General features: G+C 36.4%; 1 protein-coding gene across 1 annotated transcript; it reads right to left on the bottom strand.

Moving 5' to 3' along the window:
- Positions 1-1,492: 1,492 nt before the first annotated feature.
- Positions 1,493-8,938, bottom strand: LOC104218381 (protein PAT1 homolog). The gene is made up of 5 exons (XM_009768859.1): positions 8,491-8,938; positions 7,778-7,923; positions 5,632-5,688; positions 4,817-4,880; positions 1,493-4,168 (listed from the first exon to the last, which is right to left on the bottom strand). Exons 1-5 carry the CDS (start codon positions 8,516-8,518, stop codon positions 2,061-2,063), a joined length of 2,403 nt encoding a protein of 800 aa, XP_009767161.1. The 5' UTR covers positions 8,519-8,938; the 3' UTR covers positions 1,493-2,060.
- Between the last annotated feature and the right edge of the window lie 17,342 nt (positions 8,939-26,280).

Raw genomic sequence — 26,280 nt, 5'->3', positions numbered from 1 at the left:
TTGGGTTGGGTATTACATATTTAATAAAAAATTTTAATAAATATACACGACCTAGCAAAAGCTATCGGATTCGTCTGAATACTCCACCTCCGCCTCTACAAGTACCTATGTAATGTGATCTCAGTCTCATATTCAAAATAATGTTTGATTCATGTGCCTTCCAGAATCATGGTATTCAAGCATGTCGCATACGATTAGTCAGCCTTGCAACGGAAAAAGGGTTTGACGTTCCCCTATGTTACGGTTCCTAGCGATCGAAACTCAGTGCCGCTTTAGATTAGGAAATCACAAAAAATGAGTGCTAGTGCCAGGTCTAGAGTTTCAGAATCCGCCTCATTGCTCAAGCCAATAATGTCGTTAGAAGTGTCAATGGATATTTAAAAATCGACTATATCGACCGAACAGTATCACACCGTACCGATTTTTGTGTTTCTTTTAAAATAATCGTAGGTTTTTATATAAATCTATAACCGTACCGATAATTAGGGTAGGTTTTTTATTTTAAAAAATAAATTGAAAAAATACCGAACTGTACCAAATAAATTTACGTGTAAGAAATATATTTATATAGTAAGTTTAAAAATAATAAAACATTAATTTTTCTTTGGGCATTGGAATTATGAAAACGGTTACAAGCCAACAAGTAATTAAACTCAAAATCCTAATTTCTATTATGCTTCTTATACTTAAATTAAATTATTTTCAGCATCTTCATTACCAAGACACATTATTCTAGCGAATATGAGTAGCAAACTACAATATATTGAATATGTTTCCTTTCATATAATGTAGATTTATCTTTTTGAATATTTAATCTTCTAGACTTTATTCTTGAGTCTCGGTTGGTTAATATCTTTTTACTCATATGATTTACATTTTCTTTGTCTTTACTTGATTTCTTTTACGTTGCTGATGGATCTATGCTCTAGCTATCTTTCACTTTTTTTTTAATTCATCACACTTTAAATAGTAAAAATATCTTGAGAATTTTGCTAAGTTCTATAAAAGAACGTATGTTATTGCATTCTACTTCTACAGATGACTTTTACATGATATTTTAAAAAATACCGAAACTTAACCAAACCGTACCGATATAATTGAGACGGTTTCGAAAAGTCTAATTTTGTTTATACATAATAAAATACCGAATATTTGATATGGTAAAAATTTTATAAAATAACCGGCCGAACTGAACCATTGACACACTAATGCCGATATGGGAAATGATATAAATAAAGAAAAGATTAAGACAGAGGATTAATAATCAAACAGATGACATAAGATTTGGTGTCCGATGCCTGAGAATTCTATTACAGTTTCTCTGCCTATATTTGATATTTAGTCACAAATTCTCTTCATATTTCAGGCTCAAGGCCAGAAAGTCAACTTGAAGCCCTAACGATGGGAAGCTTGACGCATTGAGCGGTACCTATTACTAGGGATTTCTAAAATACACATAAAGACGATAAGAGGGTAAGGGCAATAGCAGCAGTTGGATGCAAAATATTGAATGAGCTTTAAACTCCTTGAATATTTTCTTATAGCAGGAGTTGGAACAGGTTACCACCATCAACTGTTCCAAAGCTTCAACGTTGGCTCACATAATTATCAGACACTCGCAACTTATAACAAATTCCTCCCCATATCCTCCAAAACTAGACGCTGAATGCTTTCTCTAGTTGAACACTGTACATCTTAATACTAAAAACTTCCCAGGATGACAGAACTATCACAGATGAGAAAACAGCATCAAATAAACTTCAAAGTCAAAAAGAAAACTAAAACATGTTACAGCAACAACCTACTTCACACCTTTCTATGAAGCAGCACAGTACCAACAAGGACGACCACATCCATGGCTAGAGAAGAATGAATATTGGATCTCAGGCAAGAATACTGCAGATGATCAGGCTCCATCTCTTGCAACTTCAGCAATTTTTAGTCATAAACGCCATATGTGCCAAGGACTGTAATTCATGAACCATCATTACACGTTTTGAAGTATTTCCGGACAATTTTCAAGGAGACGCCTAATACACGAGATCAGTCTTCAGCAGTAATCATGTGCCACCACTTTGGCTACCAACACCTAGCACAGGCATGGACCTATGTGCAAAATCCAATAAGACCTTTTTCTGTTGTTCACTAGTGTGAGGAAGACTCGCACGCAAAAGTTCAACAGGCATCTCCCTACTAATGGCTTTGGCTGCATCAGATCCACTAACAGCCACACCTGGTGGGGCTTGTGTGAAGAAACATTGCATTACGATGTCGTATTTGTTGAAACAGTATTTCGTGAGTAACCCAAAAAATGCATCAAACGAGGCCTGCCAGAATGACCTATTAGGCATGCTGCACTGGGCAGCAGCATGGGGATCTCTTAAGATCTCAGTTGCCCTCTCAAGAAGAGATTTTAGAACAATAGATGCCCCATCTCCAGCAGGGCTTCCAACAGGACGGAGCGGAGGAGGCTCTGCTGAACAAACCACAGATGCAAGACAGGCAGCAAGTGCTTTGAGCTCCATCTCACAAATACACAGTGACACGGTCCTTCCGAGGCTCACAGTAGTCTCAGTTGCCCCAGGGTCACTCGGAAGCCCGCCAAACAAGAACCTTAGATGCCGGAAAATAGCCATGCAAACCACCCTGGTCAGTTCACTTCCAGGGAAAAGAAGCTGCAAGTATCGAACTAGCAGCTTCCGGCCCTTGGGAAGCGAGACGATCCTCAAGAAGACAACATCATCTTTAGCAGCCAAATTCACAGAGTGACCATTTTTTCCTAGGGGGTCAACTAGTTGAAGTGATGATGCCAAACCCTCAAGCAGAACCTGCCGCCTACGTTTCAACTGGTCTCCTCCATCTGGAAGTTGATTAAATTGTAGGAACCGGTCAATATCATCAACATCAAGAAGAAGACACAGACCATCCTCAATAGTCACCCTAGCTGCTAGCATTGGCTCTTGCTCCAGGGGTTTCTCAGATATTTTCTGTTCAATGCATCCAGTAGGTGATGATTTTGGTGGATCAACTTCAAGAAGCGGACGGGGCCTGCGAATAGAAGAGAAAGCAACCCTTCCAAGAGCATCAACCTGGAGAAAAGGATGTGGCTCAGAATTAGCATGAGTTCGAGCACTACCATCCCTCAAATTATTTGGGCAGAAATGGTGCTTCAGCTTTGCACCAGCGGCCTTTTTGGCGAGACAAGCTTGGTGATAATAATCATCAACATAAGGATCATTGCTATGGGTAGCAGCCAGCTGCGCTCTAAGAATATTCTCTAATTCATCTGCTGTCATGTACTTGGATCTAAATCTTGGCCATGCATTATTATTTCTCTGGCTACCAACGTCAAAGCCTTGTTGGGAGTACTGCAGGCCCTGTCTACCTCTCAGCATTAGTTTTGCCTTTTGATCTCTTAAATCAGCCAACCCAAGCATATCAAAATTATTCAGCACCTGCGAGGGTGGAGACATGTGGTGATTAAACAGTTGGGATTGCAACCCCGGCATATGACCATAGGATGAATGCAAGGGATGGTGTTGTCCAGGCCGCTGGGGTTGCTGTGATCCCCCATGTGGCAGTGCGAAACCATTTTGGCGATGCAACTGCTGCGGGATCATATTACTGGTCAGGCTTGATTGCTCCACAGGATACAAAGTAGATTGCTTCAACCATTGGCTTGGAATTTGAGTATGAAGGGGAAGCCCAGGAGGCGTTCCTTGAGCAAACTTTCCACCATACTGCGGGCCATGATGTGAGGCAGTTAAGTGATTTGCAGGGTTTAAAAAGGGAGGTAAGTTAGGTGAGGAAAGTGGCATTTGCTGTCCACCAGGTTGATTTGGACCATTCGGATGCTGTGACTGGTTATTTGGGGAAGCATGTGGATGCCTCACACTAGGAGGAGGAAATGACGTGAAAGGTAATTTTGAGATGAGTATTGGTTCACTGGAGTAGTGGTGGTTTGGGGTTTGCTGTTGATATTCATGTTGTTGTTGTTGCTCAGGGTATGAGGAAGTCCTGTACAAAGGATTCGGTTCCAAAAAGTGAGCAGCAGAAGAGTACAGCTGCGATGGCCATCTTTTGCTGGCATTGCTTTCACCATCAAGAGCTTTCCGACCAATCCAATTATGAAAATCTGCATCTTGTGCCCACTCAACAGCAGATGAGCCTGAAAAATTCACCGTGTTACAAAAATATACCTTCACTTAACTACTTAACCAAAAATGAATTAAATCAGGCAAGATGATCCCAAGGGCAAACTTTATATTGGTAAGAGAAATACAGACTCGATCTCTACTGACAAAGGTAAAAGCAAAAACTCATATGTTGACCTATATGTGATAGCCAAATAATGTATGTGAATTAGAGAAGTCACCAAGTTTCTTTCTAAACACATCAAACAAAAAACTCTAGTTCCCAGTCAAAATTCTCAGCATATGCTGCTTAATGGAACTGAAAGGCAGCAATCCTTAACATCACAAGGCAAAATCCCACAAATGCTTAAAAGGAGTATCAATAATTAACAAACCAAGGTAATGTCCGAGAACCTCTTAAAGAAAAGCATCTGGCAAGTTAAGCTTAAGTCGAATCAATATGAGTATTCAGATGGATATCATCACACTTTCTGATTATTTAGCGCATCTATTTCCTTTGTAAAGGCTCCAATGAGTAAAGAACCAACCAAACACTTGTCCAGAAAGAAACAGGAATAGTATGACCTGTGGGCATTGCTTTCAAATTTATAAAGCTTTTATAACAAGAAAATTGAATATAAGCCAGAAGTAATCCCAAAAAGATATCCATATGGTATACTCACTCTCTCTGTATTCCCTGTCACCAATAAATCCTGGATTTATGGCGCCGCCATCATCCTTGTTCAACTGCGGAAGAAGGTGGTCAAGTAAGATATTAAAAATTAGCAGCACTACAGCTTGTAGGAATTGAGATGACAAGCTAACATAATGTTATGAATCCAGTAGATGTCAAGAAAACATTAAACAGTCAATACAGTCAACATGTACACGAAAGTACTTTTGTGAAAGCCCTCCACTCTTGTACACTACCAACTCTTTAAAACATTACTTTTCAAACACCAAACTGAATGAATTGCAATAAAGGAATTGATCACATGGGCATTTCCCATGCTGGAAATTGATGTTCCAAAGTCAAGGGGAAGGGTGTACTGGAGTTTACATTTTGAGGGGGGATATCTAACATTAGTTGGCCTCATATGGGCAAGACAGTCAAGTCAGAAATTTTATCCTTCTTAACTATCTCAAATTAAAAAAAGATCTTGTTCTTTACTAAGTTTGCAGTGAACTCAGGCATCCAGCACTACAGATTTGCAGAAATCATTGTTACTTCGTAGAAGATTGTGAGGTCCTACTTCCTAGTTAGATGGCAATGTAGACCAAAGGAAGCACTAACAATCCAGTGAAGCTTGAACATTCTAGAGAACAGGGTCCAAAAATTAAAGAGGAATTGTGGACCTCTAGTTCACAAATTTTTGAGCTTGGAACAATCATGGAAACCATGGAAACTACGTCATTTCAGTCATTCCCCACAAAGATATAACACACGATCAATAAAACAATGATTCAGATTGGAGCAAGCAACTTTAGAAAGAATTACCTTGGAAAATGTGCTATTAAGGTCATCAATCTCAGACAAAGATCCAATAGCTTCACCCTACAAGTGAGAAATTGTTTAGGTGCAAATGTTCACCAATTTAGCACCCAACTACTAAGAACTAAAAGTTTCACCAAGTACACACTCATTTAACACATAAAGGAAAGGTTGCAACACAAGACTGAAACATGGTTATCCACTTCCATTTCTCATCAAACAAGTTTTCGACCATTTCAAAGTCCATAATGACCTTATTTCCTATAAGGATATGCTCAAACAGAAAACAACTAGTCCATAAAAAGACAACTACGACAATCAAATGAGTGAATAATATCCCAGTAACTATGCCCTAATATCCCCAAGACTCTAAAGACTTTGTCCGGGTAAACAGAAAAAATGGCAGCAACATCAAAAACACCAACACATATACCTCAATCCCAAACTAGTTGGGAGTAGAACTGCAAAATGCCTCAGGTAAACTTTTTTTCATATATATAAAGATCTCAGCTGAACTATTTAAAAGAAAAAAAAATGCTAAACCAGCCTTCCTGAAGGAGGGTGTAAACATGATTGAAAACAAGATGCAAAACCATGAAAAACCATATAAACTAAGCATGCAAATCTTTGAGCATTCCTCCCTCTAGTTTGGTGGCTAAACAATCAATGCTTATCTAAATGACCTCAGAACAGGCAATTAACTTCAAATGTAATCAAACTACTTAGCATAAGAGGATCAGAGCATCAATTTAAAGATCAAGTGCATAAGCAAGCCAAAGAAACTCCTAGACAACTCCCGCCAATGAAAGCACAGGTGAGGGTAGGGGTGGGAATTTGAGCCCAAACCCTTCCAACCCGTCCAGAGATTAATGGGTTGAACTAGAAACATTTAAGCTCATGGGTCTATTTGGGCTGAGCCCAAGTTAATCCATCATTTTGTATAGCCCATTCTGACCCATGAAGTAGCCCAAACACAACCCGTGAAGCTCACTCAAAACAAAGGGATCTCAACCCAACTGAAGACTTGTCTGAAAATTTACTTAGTTGCCCCATCATTAGTTTTTGTATCTAAGTTTAAAAACTAGAATCAAGGTATCTAAGTTTTAATGTAAATATGAATAAGTTTGTAACTGAGTGTGAAATTTACTTATTTAGAAATAACATAAAAGATATTTTTCAACTTATAAATTTTAAATACTAATTTGTTATTTAAGAAAATATATTTTGATTCTCAAAATACTAATAATAGTATTTCTTTTTTGAAAGGAGGGAGTACTTCTTAAGTGGGGAGTAGGGCTTCTTGTGTTACATTGTAAAGAACAAATAATAACTACATAAATAGATATAAATCAAAATTTGTATAGAAAATTGTGTGGGTTGTTTTTCTCTAAAAGACTTTATCATCAAAGTTTTCTGAAAATTTCGTGTGGCCGGAAGGCTCTTTTCTAAATGAATCGTTTTTGGAACAATTCCAACATCAGGAAAAAACAAACAAAAAAAAAACTTCAACTAGACAATTTTCTTCAATATATTTTCTGAAACATTGTCCAACTGCTATTTTCTTTGATTTTTTCCCCTCCTTTTACACTTTTAAATATTTCTTTAGTTTTGGAAAGTTATAAAAGCTTAATCCATGTGTTTGTTAGCTAAAAATTTAAAATTAGATATGTAGCAATTCATCGCCGATGGATGGAATGAATAAATTAAGAGGAAACTGGGAAAGTAGGAAAATACATGGGTCAAATTGAGTGGGTTGGGCTATGACCCATTGTTTAGCCCATCTTGACCCAACTCATCTTAGCACAAGTACACTTTGGGTTGGGTTGGGCAATGACCCATTTATTGACTCAGTGCATCTTGACCCGCCCAAATTAAGCTCAACCTGCCCATTTGCCACCTCTAAGTGAGAGGGAGGAAAACCTAAGAGTCTGTCTATCATATTAGAAGCTTACACAAATTAAACATTCTGAATAAGACTAATACAAAATAAAGCAGCATCTAGAAAAAAACTATTAAACCAAATCAGGAAATAACTGAAGGTATGTACAAAATGTTATTTTGATATTTAGTTCACTTCCTGTCCATAATGCAAATACGATTAACAAAGGATTCTACAAACATGAATGCAAATAGCCAAAAGCTAAAAAGCAACCTCATCTTGGCCTAATTGATACTCTTCATCATCAAACCCAACCGGAGGAAGACTATCCTCTTCATCTTCCAACCCACCCAGTTCAACTTCTTCCACTACATCATTACCAAAGAACGCATATTGTGATGCATCAAATACTTCCTCCGCTGTAGCATCAAAAAGGAAAGCCAAATTTTAGAAATCAACCATGAACACTAGCAAACAAATCCACCATAAAATGAATTCCTAAGACACAGAACTAATGCAGAGTGACCAAGCAAGCCATGGACCTCATACTATCTGCAGCCTACAAATCTTATACTAGGAATGAACAAAAAAAGGACGGACAACAATGGATTAATGTGAAAAGGCCATTTGAACACCAAGAGAGTAAGAAAGAAGAGTGAAGCATAAATCCCACACAAACTATCTCAATAAATCAATTCTAGGAATAAAAACAATCTAACTATATATTCTCAATTATATCTTTTTGGGAATAGTCGAGGTGCATTCAAGGTGGCCCAATACTACCATTTTCACAAAAAACAATTTAAGTATTTTAAGAGGGGCAGGGTGGGTTTACTATTAACTTCTTTAATTTCAAATCCATAATAAGGAATTATGGCTTCTTTTATTGATGAAAATAAATCTGGAGTAAGCTCAAGAAGCAAAGCTTACAAATAAACAAGGATCTAAGCAGAGCAAATTTTGAAGCTCAAGAATTATACAATAACCTGCAGGGCGGTTGTCACCAAATTCCATAAGATTCCTATGATTAATACTGCCTCCGCCTTCAATATATAAAACAAACAAAAATTTGGGAATTTTAACTTAACGATGCAAAAAAGAGAGGAAAAATTGGTATCTCTCTTCGAAAGCACACAAAAAACTCAAAAATAAATGTTAATTAAAAAGGAAAACTATTACGGGTATTTGATCTATTTCATTCAACAGTTGGTGAAAAAAGAAAAAGGAAAATAGAAATTAAATCTGGAAAAGTCAAAGCTAAAATCTAGTGAGAGAGAGGGGGAGGGGGAGAAGAAAGTGGAAACCCTTTTTTCGTCAATAATAAGTTCTAGGGTTTCTAAGAAGAGAAGATGGGATAATAGAAGAAATTCATTGGTGAGGAAAGAGGAAGAGACGAGAAATTTCTTTTGAGATTTTTGGGTAGCCGACGTGATAACAAAATAATAGTTCTTTGCCTTTTTTTAATATAAAATTTCTCGACCTATAATAAAACTAGTATTAGTACCGTACAATGTGCGGATAATATTATAGTCCTCCTAAATTCTATAAATTAAAAAGAACAAATTATATGAATAATTATTGACATAAACTTAAATATTATAACCCCATATGTAGTCGGTGATATAGACAAATAAAAATACAATATGATTCAAAAATAAATATTCCTTCTCTTTCAATTTACATAAAATATTTTTCTTATTAGTCTGTTCCAAAAGAATGACACATTTATGTATTTGAAAATAATTCAACTTTAAACTTTTTAGTTTATCCGTTTTACATATTATGAGAAGTTTTTACATTCATACAAATATCATGGCCCCACAAAACTATTAGAATCATAAGTTTCAAAAAAATTCTTTTTCGTTCTTAAATTTCGTGTCAAGTCAAACTATATCATCTATAATAAAATTGGGTGAAGTCATACTATATAGAGTAATAACAAATAAAAATACATTTAGTAATATCTTAATTTAAATTATAAAAATATATTATATTATTATCTCAACATAATAAATTCTCGCATCAACTTCTACCAACCGAAAATTATACAATAACAAATTAATATATACATACATGATAATTTATTAACAACCAATATATTCTAACTTTTGGGAGTTACCAACTTATAAAACAGTTGGATCGCAATTTACTCAATAATTTTGCTAATTAACTCAATTTTAACCACACAATTAAAGTCACTTTATTTTTAACAATCTAAATGATACCTTTGGGATATAGTTAAGATTAATACATTATAATTAAGTAAATATTAACCTACTTCAAAATATTTTTCTTCTACGATGCACATGTACTAAAAAAAGATGAGTTCTTACATATAATTCTTAATTAAATGAATCTTACTTTATGATTTTTGTAATTCATTTTATTTTGTGTAAATAGCAATTTCAAATAGTGCAATTATATTCATCTATGTGTTTACCCTATCCAAATCTATTTCATTTTAATTGACACACACATATATATTGACCCCTTGGTTGCTCAATCAATTAGCTCATACAATTTGAGAGAACATAAATATCAACAACGGGCTAAAAAGTTATTGTCCATACCTAAGCCATTAGAGAAGAATCTATCTTCCCTTATCTATTTAGCATAGCAACTGCTAACACTAATAGAAAAATAAAAAAAAATGTATGTATTGCTTCCAAACAATTGAGATATAAAATAAATTATAAAGAATTGGATAATTAATTTTACCGTAAGGCAACACAATTGACATTTGTTCAGCTGATGTCTGAGTCGATTCATAGTTTAAAACATTATCCCCACAGAAATATATTTCATCAGTTCCTTTATTCTTGTGTAATTTTATGGTTGAGCCCTTCCAACATTATTGGAGTTGCTTTAAACATTGATTGAATCGAACTATATTTATGTGACCATTCTCTTTCTGAGAATCATTTTAAAAGTATTCGACTCCAAACCACATACATCACACATCTTGATTCTCAAAATTGAAAATACTAATTGAGAGAGAGATATAGATTTATTTTTAAATTAATTAAAAATATTAATTTACCCACACTATCTTTTATACCCCCTCCCCCATATTATTCCCTCTACTATGAAATTTTATATAATTATTTTATTTATATGGAAGTTTGACTTTAAATTTCTATTTAAATTAACTATATAATAATGTAAGTTATATTTAATTTTTTTTTAATTTGTTTCTCGAAATCATGTCAATTGTTTATATTTTTTTAGTTTTATCTATTATAACGGTTTTAAATACGTGTATCTTATTTATATAGTATAACTTAGATCATTAATATTTTAAAAGCTTTCTCTTCTCAAAGATCAAATAAGTCTTATCATTACGTATAGATCTACTACTGAAATTATTTAATTGCATGTTTTTTCTTCTTTTTTTGATTCCTTGTTCATGTTATTGCATTACCCATAACTTAGAGTTGTTCATATTATAGTCCACAACTCTCATTAATAGATGAATTTAGTTTTTCTTTTTCTTGTAATAAAAATTATATTCATTTATTTTTTATTCTACTGCTCAAATTAATATTTAAATTTATCAATAATATTTTTGAGTATCATTTATTTATTATCTTCATTTTATATTTTAGCCTTTAAAATACTTGTTTAAAATTCAAAAAACTTAGTGTAAAACAGACATGTTGGTTTATCCATTATGAAATAAATAATTATTAAATATAGATACATTCTGAACTTTAGGTTAAAAGCTTAAAATATATTTATCTTCAACTCATTAAAAAGTATTGAATTTTTACAATAAATTAAAATTACACATTAAATTATGGTAGGATATATTCTTCTCACTCGATATTAGAAAAGGAATCAAAATACTATTGATATCAAAATTCTTTACTTTCCAAATAAAAAATTACAGTTATCTAATATTAGTAGAATGATTGAACTTTATTTTTTTAAAAGAATTCTTATTTCAATTTAATTTCAATAAATGAAATTTTATATATAGTTCTTAAGTGATATTTTCTTATTTGACAATCTCCCACAATCTTAAATTTAAGATTGCTAAGTGGTTTTATAGTAGTTTGTCACTTGGCTTAACCACAATGCAAACTTTCTTGCTTTAATATATATATATAGATATAGATAGTAGCAAAACCTCATTTTTAATTAAGTACAATTAATTTTTATAATTAAAAACTTAATAGTATCTTAGACTAGTATTTTATATGTAAATTAAAAAAATTTAAACCTAGGAACTGAATATTTATTTTTCACATGTCAAACTTCATTTTTTCTTGTGAAACAAGAAAAATATATTATCGATGAAAAAGTATAATATAATATAAAAATAATTTGCTTAAGCGGTGAGGCAAAAAGGAGGATTAATTATTTTTTTTACCATGTTTTAACTTTAGAGCAACTTTGTAAAGAGGTTTCAAAAATGGATTGAAGAGAAACGAAATCAAATCGATTCAAGAGATCAACGTTAATTATGTCTAGCGTAGCTTAGTTTTGGAAAAAAAAAATCAAAAATGAATCGATGCAAAAATACATATTAGTTTCTAAATTAATGTGAGTATGTATAAAGTTATTATTTATTTATTAATTTCTATTGCGTGCCTCGCATGTGTAGTCTAGCAATTGTTCTAAAATTTTATTTAAAAGAGATAATCTTTTAATATAATGCATAACTTATAAATAAAAGTCAAAGCTTGCAAAAAGTGCAAATTCTAGTTGTTGTAGGTTGTATTATGGAAAAATGACATTGTATAGCCGCTGTAAAAATAATAGCCGAAAAATATACAAAATTTGCATATTTTTGTATATATATCCATTTTGTATATTATATACAAAAATTATACAAATTTTATATATTTTTTCAGCTACCAAATATAAATAGTTTATGACGTGGGTTAAATTGATAATACCCCTATTATGGAAAAATGCCTTTCATTCTTTCTTTGTTGAACTTTTTCGAATGAGGAAAGGAAGCTAATACTGACATGAGATTTTGTGCCATAATCTATTTATATCTATATCTATATTTATATTTATATCTATATCTATATCTATATCTATATCTATATCTATATCTATACTATATTAAAAGCACGAAGGCCCTTAGCGAAATGTTGTTCTTCTTTTTTACCTTTCTAAAATAGAGTTTACACTGCACAATATAGTCATTTTAATTATTTTCTTAATACTTAGGAATATATATTTATTTATTTTTCTAATATTTAGGATTAAATTTGTATATTTATTAGGAAAACTATTTGTTTTAGGACAGCATAACCTATTTTAAGTGTGTTCTCGCTAGGATTCATATGCAAACTTCCAATCCCTACTATCCTATAGCGTGAAACTTTTCTCTCCATAAACCCTAAGAAGCCTTCTAAAACATCACGACATAGCATAATTAATCTTAATTCTGAAAAAATAAAATTCACACATGTTAGATAGACATAATTAACTTCATTATTAAGAGCAATTTCTTCCTTTTAGATACTAATAAATCCAAATATATCATGAACCCTAAACAGCGAGCATTTTTTTTTTTTTGAAATAAATATTCTCAAAGATTAAAAATAATAGTTGATGTTCTAGAAAATAATTCTATCTAAAAACTTATCAAAAAACAAGTATAACAAAAAACATAAATATTTAACACATCTAACAACCTAAAAGTTTGTAGAATGAGTTATATACAGTTAATTTTCACATAACTAAAGTTGATCGAAATATTAACTTTTATACCTATTAAAAATTAAATTATTTTTTCGAAAATAAATCTTCATTCAATTATTTTTACATATTTATATTGAAGAATTTGCCTAATATTTAGAACTTTAAATTCAACAAAAATTTAACTAAAATTCTACTGATAATTTTGAATGGAATTTGATTTAAGGTCTATATTCACACGAAGAAACTTTTTGAAATGAAATGTTATCACATTATAATATGTTTTTTCATTGTAAGTATACACATAAGTTTAATCTTTTTTCTTTAAACAATGTCATAATTTACTCAGAGTCAATTATCAGTAATTGTCTACCATAGGAGTGAGTCGGCTACATATAAAAAAAGATATAGATTTGGGATCAACATATAGAGATATTTACTATGTATCGTCTCGGGAAATGCAGCTCACCTAAGTCTCCGTATCAACCATGCTGCTATGCTCACTAGGCCACTAGAAATGCATGTGCCTGTACAACAAAAATGCACAGAAGTGTAGTATGAGTACGAAAACAAAGTGTACCCAGTGAGTATCCCGTCTATTCTCGAAGGTAGAGACGAGAGGTCGACTTCGACACTTACTAGTGGTCCAATAATGTTATATCAATAATATATTAAATCGTGGATTTTAATAAACATGATTGTAATTCGATGGGTTGAAGCAAGTAAACAATTCTTTCTTTTATAGGAAATTTCCAAATTCCTTTTCATCATTTATACAAATATTCTTAAGCCGGGAAGAGGCAATAACAACTTCAATAAGTTTCAAGGCAAGCAATACAGGCATGCACAAATCATGCCGAGGTCGTACAGCCCGATCCAACAGAAATGTAAAATGTGCACTGCCGAGGGTCGAACGGCGCGAACCATAGATGCATCTATTACCCCACTCGCGAATCCTCCATGCGACGCAGTCAACATAAAATAAACAAACACCCTACTCGCGAAGCATACATGCGACGCAGGTAACATAGAAATATATGTTCAAACAGTCATTAAGAATTTATCGGGGAACATTTATCCAAATAAAAGCCAATTCTCTTTTAATGATTTAAGAAAATGAAGTTTAATCCTTTTAGAAATTCATTTACCAATTCGATAGGATTTAAGCAATTCAACTGCCAGCAAGGTTACATATATTCCAAGTATAGCATGCTTTTGGGTCCTAGACTACCCGGACTTACACATATTAGTAGCTACGCACGGACTCTCGTCACCTCGTGCGTACGTAGCCCCCACAAATAGGAGCACATAACTAATTATTTCACCAATGGGGACAATTCCCTATTATAAGGTTAGAAAGGAGACTCACCTCGCTCGGAAGATCCATAACCGGCATTCCACGCCCTTCCGAAAACTCAAATCGATGCACAATGCTCCAAAGCTAGCCAATAATTATGCAAATCCATTAATATATGCTCAATTACTCATAACGATCCAATTTATAACAATTCCTAACCTCGATCGAAAAGTTGACAAATACGCCCTCGGGCCCACGTGCCCGAATTCCAAAATTCTTTTTTTTAAAGATAAACTTTACCCATAACCTCACAAACTCAAATATATAATTTACTCTCAATTTCATACCCTAGTCAAATTCCAAGAATATCAATTTTCTAGCTTTTCCCTCAAATCCCAAGTTTCTACCAATTTTCATGCTCAAATCCGTACATAATCAATGTATTTAACTCAAGATAGGTGGGGGATATCTTACCTTATCGTTGATGATGAAAATCCCCTCTTGAAACCCTCCAAGAATCGCCCAAGCCAAGAAAATATGAGAGAAAATGGCCAAGACCCTGATTTTTAAAACACCCACTGCCTCCAGCACTTTCCACACCTGCGGTCTCTTGACCGCTTCTGCGGTTCCGCAGGTGAGAGACCAATTACCGCTTATGCGGTCCGATTCCGCTTTTGCGCCCTCTCTACCGCAGACGCGGTTCCGCATCTATGGTCAAACGACTGCATCTGCGGTCCCAGATCTCTTTCGCCAATACCGCACCTGCGACCATAGGGCCGCTTCTACGACTCCGCACCTACGGCCCTAGTCTCACAGGTGCGGTTACACCAGCAACCAGCAACTTCGCCTCTTCTTCAAACTCCAAATTCGATCCGTTAACCATCTGGAATCCACCCGATGCCCCCGGGACCCCAACCAATCATACCAACCAGTCCCAAAACATAATACGGACTTGCTCGAGGCCTCATATCACATCAAACAACGCTACATTCAAGAATCAACCTCCAATCCAAGCTTTATGAACTTCAAAATTTCATACTTCTACTTTCGATGTTTAAACCTATCAATTCACGCCCAATTGACTTCGAATTTTGCACACAAATCATATTCGACATTACGGACCTACTCCAACTTTCAGAATAGGATTCTGACTCCTATATCAAAAAGTCAACTCTCGGTCAAACTTCCCAAAAACCTTCAAATTTCTATCTTTAGCCAAATGACTTCAAAATGACCTACGGACCTCCGAATTCACTTCCGATCGCGCTCCCAACCCCACAATCACCATACGGAGGTATTCCCAGACTCGGAATCCCAAACAAACATCGATAACACTGGAATGCACTTCAACCCAAACTTATGAAATTCTTTCAAAAATGCTAACTCCCACAATAGGTGCCGAAACGTTCCGGGGTCTTCCAAAATCCGGTCCGGACATACGCCCAAGTCTGAAATCATCATACGAACCTGCTGAAACCTTCAAATCCCGATTCCGAGGTTGTTTACTTAAATATCCAACCTTAGTCAATTCTTTCAACTTAAAGCTTCCGAAATGAGAATTCTCTTTCCAAATCAACTCCGAATTTCCCGGAATTCAATTCTGATGATGCGTACAAGTCATCATACCTTAAGTGAAGCTGTTCATGGCCTCAAACCGCCGAAAAACATGCTAAAGCTCAAAACGACCAGTCGGGTCGTTACAGTTTGAAAGGACGAACACTGCTCTAGGTGGTTGTACGAAAGGTTTTAAGCGTTGTACTCTCAGCATTGCGAACTCTTCTAAGGTTAAATTGATAATAATTATATTCTAAGTTTTAAAGACTATTATTGATATGCTATAAACACACATCTTGCTTTTTTTGATACTCTACTATGGTCATTGTCGAATACAATTCCCTTTTCTTCTACTTCTCTATCTAACTAATATGTTTCTCCTTTTCGAGAGTTTCTCAAATATTTTCTAATTCACTCTCCGATGTTCACTAATTCAAAGTGTGAACTTTGTTTTGGTGAGTTTTTCTTTGCATCTGTTTTATTGTTTGTTGCACCTTTTTCGTTGCTAATCGCTATCTGCTGGATATATGTTAGTTTCCTATATTCTCTCTCACACACACATTCTGTCTCACTCACTTTTTAGGTTCTTTTTGGCAGTTTATTGTTAGATTTTCTACATGCATGTTAGTAATTTGGTATGATATTCTCATACATGTCTGGTATTTGATCCTTAGTGCAACAGAGATTGAAGATTGTTTTCCCTGATTACATTTTGCGTCTCTAACTTATATTTTATGCAGGTGATTCAATCCTCACAGATCAGTAATCTTTAGGAGATTTATTTTGCTGGCGATTTCTTCCCATCTTTATTCACATATTAGTTAGACCTGCTAGAATTTGGGAGAAACGAATGATGGGCGAGTGAGTAACATTAATTGAGATTTTTATGCTATTAATATCTGTTATTATTTCTAATGTATGGATTGAGTTTGTTTTTGTAATTCAGTTGTTTACTGTTGAAGAACCAGACATTCAATTATTGGAAACCATCAACTTACTTTCTTTAACTCTATATAATTCCTTTTGTAATTTGATTCGGCGAGTTAACTGTATGTTTTTTTTTCAATTTCTCGAAGGATCAGAGTCGATGCTAAAATGATGTTCTTTAGAAAGTAGTTTCAGTGGGATATTGTTCATGTGAGTGATTATTTTGACTTTGTCCCGTGAGTAATTATTCCAAATTGATCTTACCGATGAAAGTGGGTTAACAATCGCTACAATTTCTGGTGATCTTGGAGAAAAGTGGCTTTCAATGACAGCTTAAGAAATCTACCCAACAATTTTCGTCAAGGTATATATTCAACCAATTATACATTTTATCTACTAAAATTTCAGTACCTATAAATTTAGAATTATTCATGGCTACTTCATTTGTAGATGATGTTAGTTTGATAGCTAAAATATTCATCTTTAATTGGTTGATCAATTCTTTTTTATATTTCTGACTTAATTTAGCAGTCAAACAAGTTCTACGGAGCAGGGCTTTGCATTTCTTTAGCTACTTTGAGATTTTTTGGTATCTTCCAATTGGGGGATATAATTAATACTTTGGGGAATCAAAGTATTCTTATTTTTTATATATGCTTTTTATAGCTTTCTTCTCCTACTCTTTATAGCTAAATAACTTGAATTGTTTCATCTTCAGATGAAGATCATATGCGTTAAGCATATCCAAGAACAACTATCAGGCCAATTGTTTCAAAGTCAATTTTAAAAAATCAGTCTGGAGAAATTATGACAATATGCATGTCAGACTATTGGGTTTATCTTATGTTGAAAAAGGAATATATGTTTCTAACAAGTGCTGGTGAAAGAAACAAAAGGAAATGAAGTTTCGAAGCACAGTTGAACATGAAATGGAAGAAGCAGCTATAAAACCTGAAACTATAGGTGTGCTGCTGAAACTAGAACTACGAACAAGAATATATAACAGGTAAGTCCTGTTTAGTATTTTTAGTTCAAAATTCTTGCTTAGCCAAACTTGAGCTTATGAAGCTTGATTATCATGTGAATTCTTTAGATACAATGTTTGTAATAACCTCTAATGTAGTCAAATCTTTAGCTATTCTTTATCCAGTACAACTATCTTAAAATCCTTCTGATTTTTCTGACTATTATTTTGAAAACTTAGAATTAGTTTCCTCTACATCCAAAATGGAGCACTTGAGTAGGAAAATTCGTTCATATTGCCTGAGGTGCAAGATAGTAAAATTAGGAAAAATTTAAATAAAAGACAAAAATACCTAGAAGTTTATTTTTATTTGTCTGCAACTTTTGATAAGATAAAGGAATTCACGAGCATGGATATATTGACTCCTTGAATAAAAGGAAAAAAAATCCTGCAAGTGCACATATGAGTTTTATCACATTTTGCACATGCCTATGGTTTCTAATGTTTCCGTTTGATGTGGATTTTCCATTGGAAGGATTGCCCAGTAAGCTTTCAATTTTATTGCAGCCTCATGATTATGATGATATTGTTCTAGATACAGCATGGCTTGAGCTCTTCACATGCCATATCAGAAGATATATGAATGTTTAAACAGTCATTTGTTCTTATTTATTTCACTCTGGTAAATTTGGTAAGATCAATAGTAGATGTCACCAAGTCATCTGTTCTATTTTGGATGTTTCTGTTATGTGAATACAAAACTAATACTACTAAATATCAGTACCACTATTAATTTTTTTTAGTAGTTTTAGCACTTATGAAAAAATATTTTACCTCATGTTAAAGAGTGTGAAGAGTTTCAAATGTGATCTTCATGAGCTTTTTTTTGGATAAAATAAATTTAAAAAATAGACTATGCTTGAGGAATCAAGTGAAAAAAACTAAAAGAAATTGAAGAAAATTAAAAGAAAATGGGTGGAGGGAACAAGGTTAGTGGGAGCATCCGAGCATGGCTGATAGTGAAAGAGGTGGCTGGAAAAGAGGAGGAGAAAACAGAGTAAGAAGAAATGAAAACCAAAAAGAACTAAAGGGGAAAAAGAGAGGTATTTTTGTATTTATAAATTTTGTATGCTTGGTATCCGCATTACTTCAGAAAGAACTTTAGCCAATTAGCCACTACTGAGTTTCTCTTTTCAGTTGTTGAGTTGAGTATGACTATTTCCTCTGAATTTTGAATAGATGTAGTCCCTGACAATAGCTTCCTAATTACCTTCTTTTTGCATTCTACTTTATGATTTTCCGTGATAGGAAGCACCTACATTATATTGGGATAATAGTTCTTCTATCACCTTGCACTGCACTCCGGATGCAAAGATATAAACTCTAGCGGTGGACATAAAATTCGAAAAACCGAATTTCGAACCGAACCGAATTAATTCGGTATTTCGGTTTCGATTTTTTTGGTATTTCGGTTCAATTCGGTACTAAATTTTTGGTATTTCGGTATAACGGTTCGGTACTCGGTATTAGGATCTTGACAATTCGGTATACCGAAATATCGAAAATTTTAAAAATCATGTAGGAGACTAGGAGTAGACTGCCCAGTGCCCAACGGTGGAGCTCAACCCAAAAGCCAAAATTTTAATTTTTGGAGCCCAACCCAATAATGAATAACCCAATAACCCAAAAGTCTTTCACTTTCTTACCCTCTTGTCTTACCCCCATACCCTAGTTTACCCTAACATCCTGAGAAACTTACGAACGACTGAGAAACCTAAGAAGTAAGAACGAACGACTCCTTACTGAAAAACTCATAGATCGGTTGTCCGCTGTCGCCTGTGAGATCGCCAGATCGGCTTTGGCCTGTGAGAACTGATATCGGCTGTCAACTCTTCAAATCAAGACTTCAACAGGTTCATAACTTTTCAATTTTTTATTCTCCAATCTTTATTTTTTTTGCACTAATTTGTTCTGGAATTGATACTTCTCTGCTTTGCTTATGTTGTGAATACGAGTGACTCATTTTGATGACATTGTTTGCTAGTTTGTGTGGTTTTTATTACGTTATTGAATTCTTTTTTCTAAGTCCTTTGCTATGTTTATTTGTTTAATTTATTTATCATTATGTTCGTACCTATCAAAAAAGGAAGTTTGTTGCTATGTTTATCGGATGTTTTATATGCAGAAGATTTTTATTTCAATTTTTTTTTTGGGATTTGATGATGAAAGAGATAAGGTAGGGAAGTGTTAGGGCCAAAATTAACAACTAGTAAAAAATAAAAAACTTGTGCAAGTTCTTCTTTTTTTCAAATGATCCCGGAATTAATGTGTAGGCATATCTAGAAATTAGCCAGATCTAACAACAGATTTGAGAATTAAACATCAAATTTGTCATGAAGCTTACCCAATCTTCATTGGTTATCAGTTACTTTGTTATATCTGCTTTGGCTATCTGTTTTGCAAACACTTGTCTACCTTCCAAGAAACTTGCTTTATTTGAATAGAAGAATATGTAAAATGAAGAATGCCTTTATATGTGTTTAACAGAAATAGAGGCAGCAAACAAAGATTAACAGAAGGAAAGTTCTTTGACAAGAAATTTGCTCCCTAAAAGAAGATAACGGAGAAGTTCACAAAGTAGAGTGCAAGCATTGTAGTCAAGTCTATAATGTTCATCCTAAGAGGAATGGAACATCTGGTTTAAGGAAGCATATTAGGCGTTGTCTTCAGCGTCTTCCTGGAATCTGTATTTAAGAATTAGAGTCTGTTGCTATTGTTAATTGACTTAATTCTGTTGTTTTTGTTGCACTGCTGGTACTGTTAGACTAATTCTGCATTTCTGCTATTGTTTGCACTGCTGGTAGCCTGGTACTGTTATTGCACTTGTTCTGTTAATGCTGCTACAGCAGGTCAGCACGCTATTTTAATATTTTTAGTGCCATCAATGATCAATGTTGAATGTTCAGATGTTGTGGAATTAAATGGGTGTGAGGCTGTTGAATGTTCAGCTCCTGGCACCTGCTGCCAATATATTTGTTGAATGTTCTTAAATGTTGAATGTTCAGCTCCTGCTGGAACCAAATGGAATCAATTTTGAATGTTCTGCTGCCAATATATTTGTTCTATAAATTTGTTTATCTAGCATTTTCAAGAAAGAGAGGAGATCAAATTTCATGTAATTTGATGATCTTAAATGACTGTCGGTTCAGCTCCTGCTGCATATTATTAAGTCGAAGGCCTTGCGGCAAGTTTCCTTTTGACAAGATTTTATATTGAAAAAGACTACTGCACCTGTGCTCAAATTATATTATCTACTTAAAAGAATGGCCAAGGGCTGATTGTTTCTTTGAGCCTCTATATTATAGAAAGGAGGCTCATGTGTAGTAGGAAGATACAAATTACATAGATAACTGTGACGACCCGGCCAGTCGTCTCATGAGTTACCGCTCCGTTTTCCCCATTTCTGCTTCTTTATGCTTCGTTATCCGTGTTTTATGTGGTCGAGTGAATTGGTTTGCGTTTGGTGTGGTTTTGGTAAGAAATGAGACACTTAGTCTCTTTTAAGAAGGTTTAAGTTGGAAAAGTCAACCGGATGTTGACTTATGTGTTAGAAGGATCGGATGTGAGTTCCGATGGTTCGGTTAGCTTCGGGAGGTGATTTATGACTTAGGAGTGTGATCGGAATTGGTTTTGGAGGTCCAGTGTAGAATTAGACTTGAATTGGCGAAGTTAGTATTTTGGCGATTTCCGGTTGATAGGCGAGATTTTGATCCGAGGGTCGGAATGGAATTCCGAGAGTTTTTGTAGCTTTGTTATATCATTTGTGATGTGTGTGCAAAATTTCAGGTCATTCGGACGTGGTTTGGTTGAGGTTTTGATCGAAAGCGTATTTCGGAAGTTTTTAGAAAACTTAGGCTTGAATTCGATGTGAATTGATAGTTTTGGTGTTGTTTGAGGTGTTTTGATGATTGGAACAAGTTTGAATAAGGTTTTAGGATGTGTTGGTGCTTTTGGTTGAGGTCCCGGGGGCCTCGAGTGAGTTTCGGGTGGTCGAGAGGAAACTCGCGATCGCGTAGAGTAAATTGGGGTCCAAGTAATTTCTTTATCGCGTTCGCGTAAGGTCGTCCACGTTCGCTAAGGTATGGGAGGCAGAAGCATCACGTTTGCGACTGGGTTGATGCGTTCGCGTAGAGCAAAAGTTTGTCAATGAAATTTTATGCTTCGCGATCGCGAGGAGTTGACCGCATTCGCGAAGAAGGGAGGTCAGACCAGGGCAGAAAGTTTATTAAACATTTTATTCGCAATTTTGAGTCATTTTTCCTCCATAGTTGAGCATTTTGAGAGCTTTTTGAAGGTGATTAAAGAGGGATTCAAGGAGAATAAATTGGAGGTAAGATATTTGAACCTAAAACGTGATTCTAGTGTGAAATTAACCTAGAAATTCATGGAACCTAAGCTAAAAATGGAAGAACTAGGGCTTGGGATTTTGAACTTTTAAATTGGGATTTGAAGGACCATTTGAGGTCGGATTTGAGAACTTTTGATATGTGTGAGCTCATGGAGTGATAAGGAATCTAATGATGTGAAAATTTCTGAGTTTCGAGAAGTGGGCTCGAGGCTCGGGTTTTGCTAATTTCGGGATTTTTGATATTTTTCGATTGTTTTCGCTTGGGTTTTGTTCCCTTAGCATATTGTGACGTATTTGTTTTGATTTTGGATAGATTCGATGCGTGCGGAGGCCGATTCGAGGGGCAAAGGCATCGGGAGCTAGAGTTGTAGCCGATTCGAGGTGAGTAATGATCGTAAATGATGTCCTGAGGGTTTGAAACCCCGGATTGCACATCGTAGTGCTATATTGAGGTGAGACACGCGCTGGATGATGAGCGTGGAGTCTTTTACTACTGGGGATTGTGACTTGGTCCATCCCGATTGATGATTTTACCGCGTATTTGATTGAAATTTATTTGTTATCATCATGATTTGGGCTGATTGCCATATTTGGGCTTCGTTCCAACTATTTGGACCCTTCGGGGATTTTTATCACTGTTTCCTCACTGCTTGACTTATTATTTGAACTCAATCCTGTTGATATCTACTGTTTTACAAACTCGGCCACTTTTACTCAGATTTGAAACTTAAATGATATTTCTGCATCATGTTTTGGGATGAGAACTACTGTTTTACTAATGCCCAAGGGGCTTGTGATGATTTTCGGATTGAGTGAGGCCGAGGGCCATATGTGAGGATATGCTGAGTGATATGAGGCCGAGGTCTTGAGATACTTTATATGCCATGAGGTGGCTTGAGTGATGTGAGGCTGAGTGCCGAGTGATGATGCCACGAGGTGGCTTGATATAGCGCTTGGGCCGTAAGGGGCCCCTCTAGAGTCTGCATACCCACAGTGAGCGCGGGACCCATTATGATCTAAGAGTGAGCCCGAGGGGCTGATACTGTTCTGAGTGATTGATACTGTACCTGAGGGGCGGATTTCTACTTGTTATTTACCTGTTTTACTTGTTTTAAAAAGGGATATCATTTGGTTTCTTCACTGATTTACTGCTTTAAGTGATTTTACTGCTTGATATGGAATTTCTTTATGCCTTTACGTGTTTTCATACTTTCAGCCATTATTTATAATTATTACTCACTGAGTCGGAGTACTCACATTACTCCCTGCACCATGTGTGCAGTTCAGGCATCGCAGAGTCCGCTCCTGAGTGTTGATCCTCCCAGTCCAGGCAGTGATTCAGAGACTACGAGGTAGTTGTTGGCGTTCGCAGCCTCGTGCCTCCCTTATCTTATCATTTTCATGTTCTTAGAACTATTGGATCGGATTTAGTGTTCAGTAGACTTGTATCCGGATTTCTTAGTTGCTCATGACTTGTGACACCCTGGTTTGGGCTGCGTCGGGATGGTTTCTGCTATTATTATCATTAAATTCCACAATTTATGGATATTATATTATGTTTTATTACCATTTATGATAATTAATTGTTTAAAAGAGGTGATCCATTTTGGTCTGGCTAGCCTTGTCTTCACGAGAGCCGCCATCACGATCGGGTTCGGGAATTGGGTCGTGACAAGTTGGTATCAGAGCCTAGGTTACTTAGGTCTCACGAGTCATGAGCAGGTTTAGTAGAGTCTCGCAGATCGGTACGGATACGTCTGTATTTATCCTCGAGAGGCTGCAGAACCTTTAGGAAAAACTTCATATTCTTGAAATTCTTGTCGTGCGAGCTTGTGGTCCGAGTACTAAACTTCTGTTATCCTATTCTCTCATAGATGGTGAGGACGCGAGCTACCAGACGAGGTGGGCGACCACCAGTGCCACCAGCGGAGGCCACCAGAGGCCGTGGACGCGGTCGTGGTCGTGGAAGAGCAGCGAGGGCAACACTTGTAGATCCACTAGATGCCCTAACTCTGGATCAGGCTCCAGCTATGGATGCTCCAGCAACACCAGTTCAGGCACTAGCTGTGCCCATCGTGATTCTGGGTCTTCAGGAGGCCTCCGACTCAGATCTTATTAGTTTGCACTAGCTTGGCTTAGGCAGTTTCAGCCACTACAGCAACATCTACTTCACAGGCTGGGGGAGGCAATCAGACCCCCGCTGCTCGCACACCTGAGTAGGTAGTGCAGGGACTATAGACACCGGGGGCACCTCCAGCTCAGCCGGTTGCACCAGCTCAGGAGTTTGTTATGCCAGTTATGCCGGATGATGAGCAACGTCGTCTTGAGAGATTTGGTAGACTCCAGTCTCCGTCATTCAGTGGTGTTGAGGGCGAGGATGCCCAGGGTTTTCTAGATAAGTGTCAGCGGATGCTCCGTACAGTAGGGATTCTTGAGACCAGTGGTGTGGCATTCCCCACTTTTTAGTTTTCTGGGCCCGCCTTCACTTGGTGGGAGGCGTATGAGAGGCGTATGCCGGTTGGTGCAGCACCCCTTACTTGGCAGGAGTTCTCCACTCTCTTCTTGGAGAAGCATGTACCGCAGTCCCGCAGAGAGGAGCTGCATAGATAGTTTGAGTGGTTGCGACAGGGGGATATGATTGTGTCCCAGTATGAGTCGAGGTTTTCTGAGTTGGCTCGTCATGCCGTTTGGATGATTCCGACAGATCGTGAGAAGATTAGGAGATTTGTTGATGGCCTTAACTATTATCTTTGTATTCTTATGACCTGAGAGAGGGTGTTGGGTGCTACGTTCGAGGAGGTGGTTGATATCGCTCGCGAGATTGAGACGGTTCGCCATCAGGATCGAGAGGAGAGGGAGGCCAAGAGGCCTCGAGGATCTGGCAATTATAGTGGTGCTCCTTCGAGGGGCCAGTTCCAGCATGGTAGAGGTCGTTCTTTCAGGACTGCTCAGTCAGCTCGTCCATAGTATCGCGGGGCATCTTCGGGTCATGGTCATCATGGATCTCAGCGGGGCTAGTCATCACTCAGTGCCCTACCAGCTCAGAGTTCATCTCGTGCCCCATCAGCTTAGGGTTCTTCTATGCCGAGTGCATCAGCTAGCCACTCCGGTGCGAGGGGTTCCCTTCAGTCCCCTTCTCCAGCACATGGGAGTTGTTTTGAGTGTGGAGAGTTTGGACATGTATGGAGTCAGTGTCCTCGTCATATTGCTAGTTTATCTCAGCAGAGAGGTCAACCCTCGACTTCTGCTCCAGTTACTTCACCACCCGCCCAGCCAGCTAGGGGTAGAGGTCAGGCAGCCAGGGGTCTCCCCAGAGGGGGAGGTCGATCAGGGGGCGGTCAGGCCCGTTTCTATGCACTTCCAGGCAGGCCAGATGCTATTACTTCAGATGCTGTCATTACAGGTATTGTTTCAGTCTGCCATAGAGATGCCTCTGTATTATTTGATCCCGGTTCCACCTTTTCCTATGTGTCATCATACTTTGCTCGTTATTTGGGTACGCCCCGTGAGTTTCTTGCTTTACCTGTTCATGTATCTACCCCGGTGGGCGATACTGTTGTTGTAGACCATGTGTATCGGTCATGTGTGGTGACTATTGGGCATCTGGAGACCCGAGTGGATCTATTGCTATTGAGCATGGTGGATTTTGATGTCATTTTGGGCATGGATTGGTTATCTCTGTGTCGTGTTATTCTAGACTATCATGCTAAGATAGTCACTTTGGCTATGCCGGGTGTACCGCGGATCAAGTGGCGTGGTGTGACTGATTATGTTCCTAGTAGAGTGATCTCTTTCTTGAAGGCCCAACGCATGGTTGGGAAGAGTTGTCTTTCATATCTAGCGTTTGTGAGGGATGTCGGAGCTGAGGCTTCCAGTATTGATTCTGTTCCAGTTGTGAGGGATTTTCCCGATGTGTTTCCTGCAGACCTACCGGGCATGCCACCGGACACGGATATTGATTTTGGTAT

This window comes from Nicotiana sylvestris, chromosome 6 (assembly GCF_000393655.2).
Source record: "Nicotiana sylvestris chromosome 6, ASM39365v2, whole genome shotgun sequence".
Lineage (NCBI taxonomy): Eukaryota > Viridiplantae > Streptophyta > Magnoliopsida > Solanales > Solanaceae > Nicotiana > Nicotiana sylvestris.
Note: the sequence above shows the minus strand (reverse complement) of the source record. Positions and strands in the feature narration are given on the sequence as shown.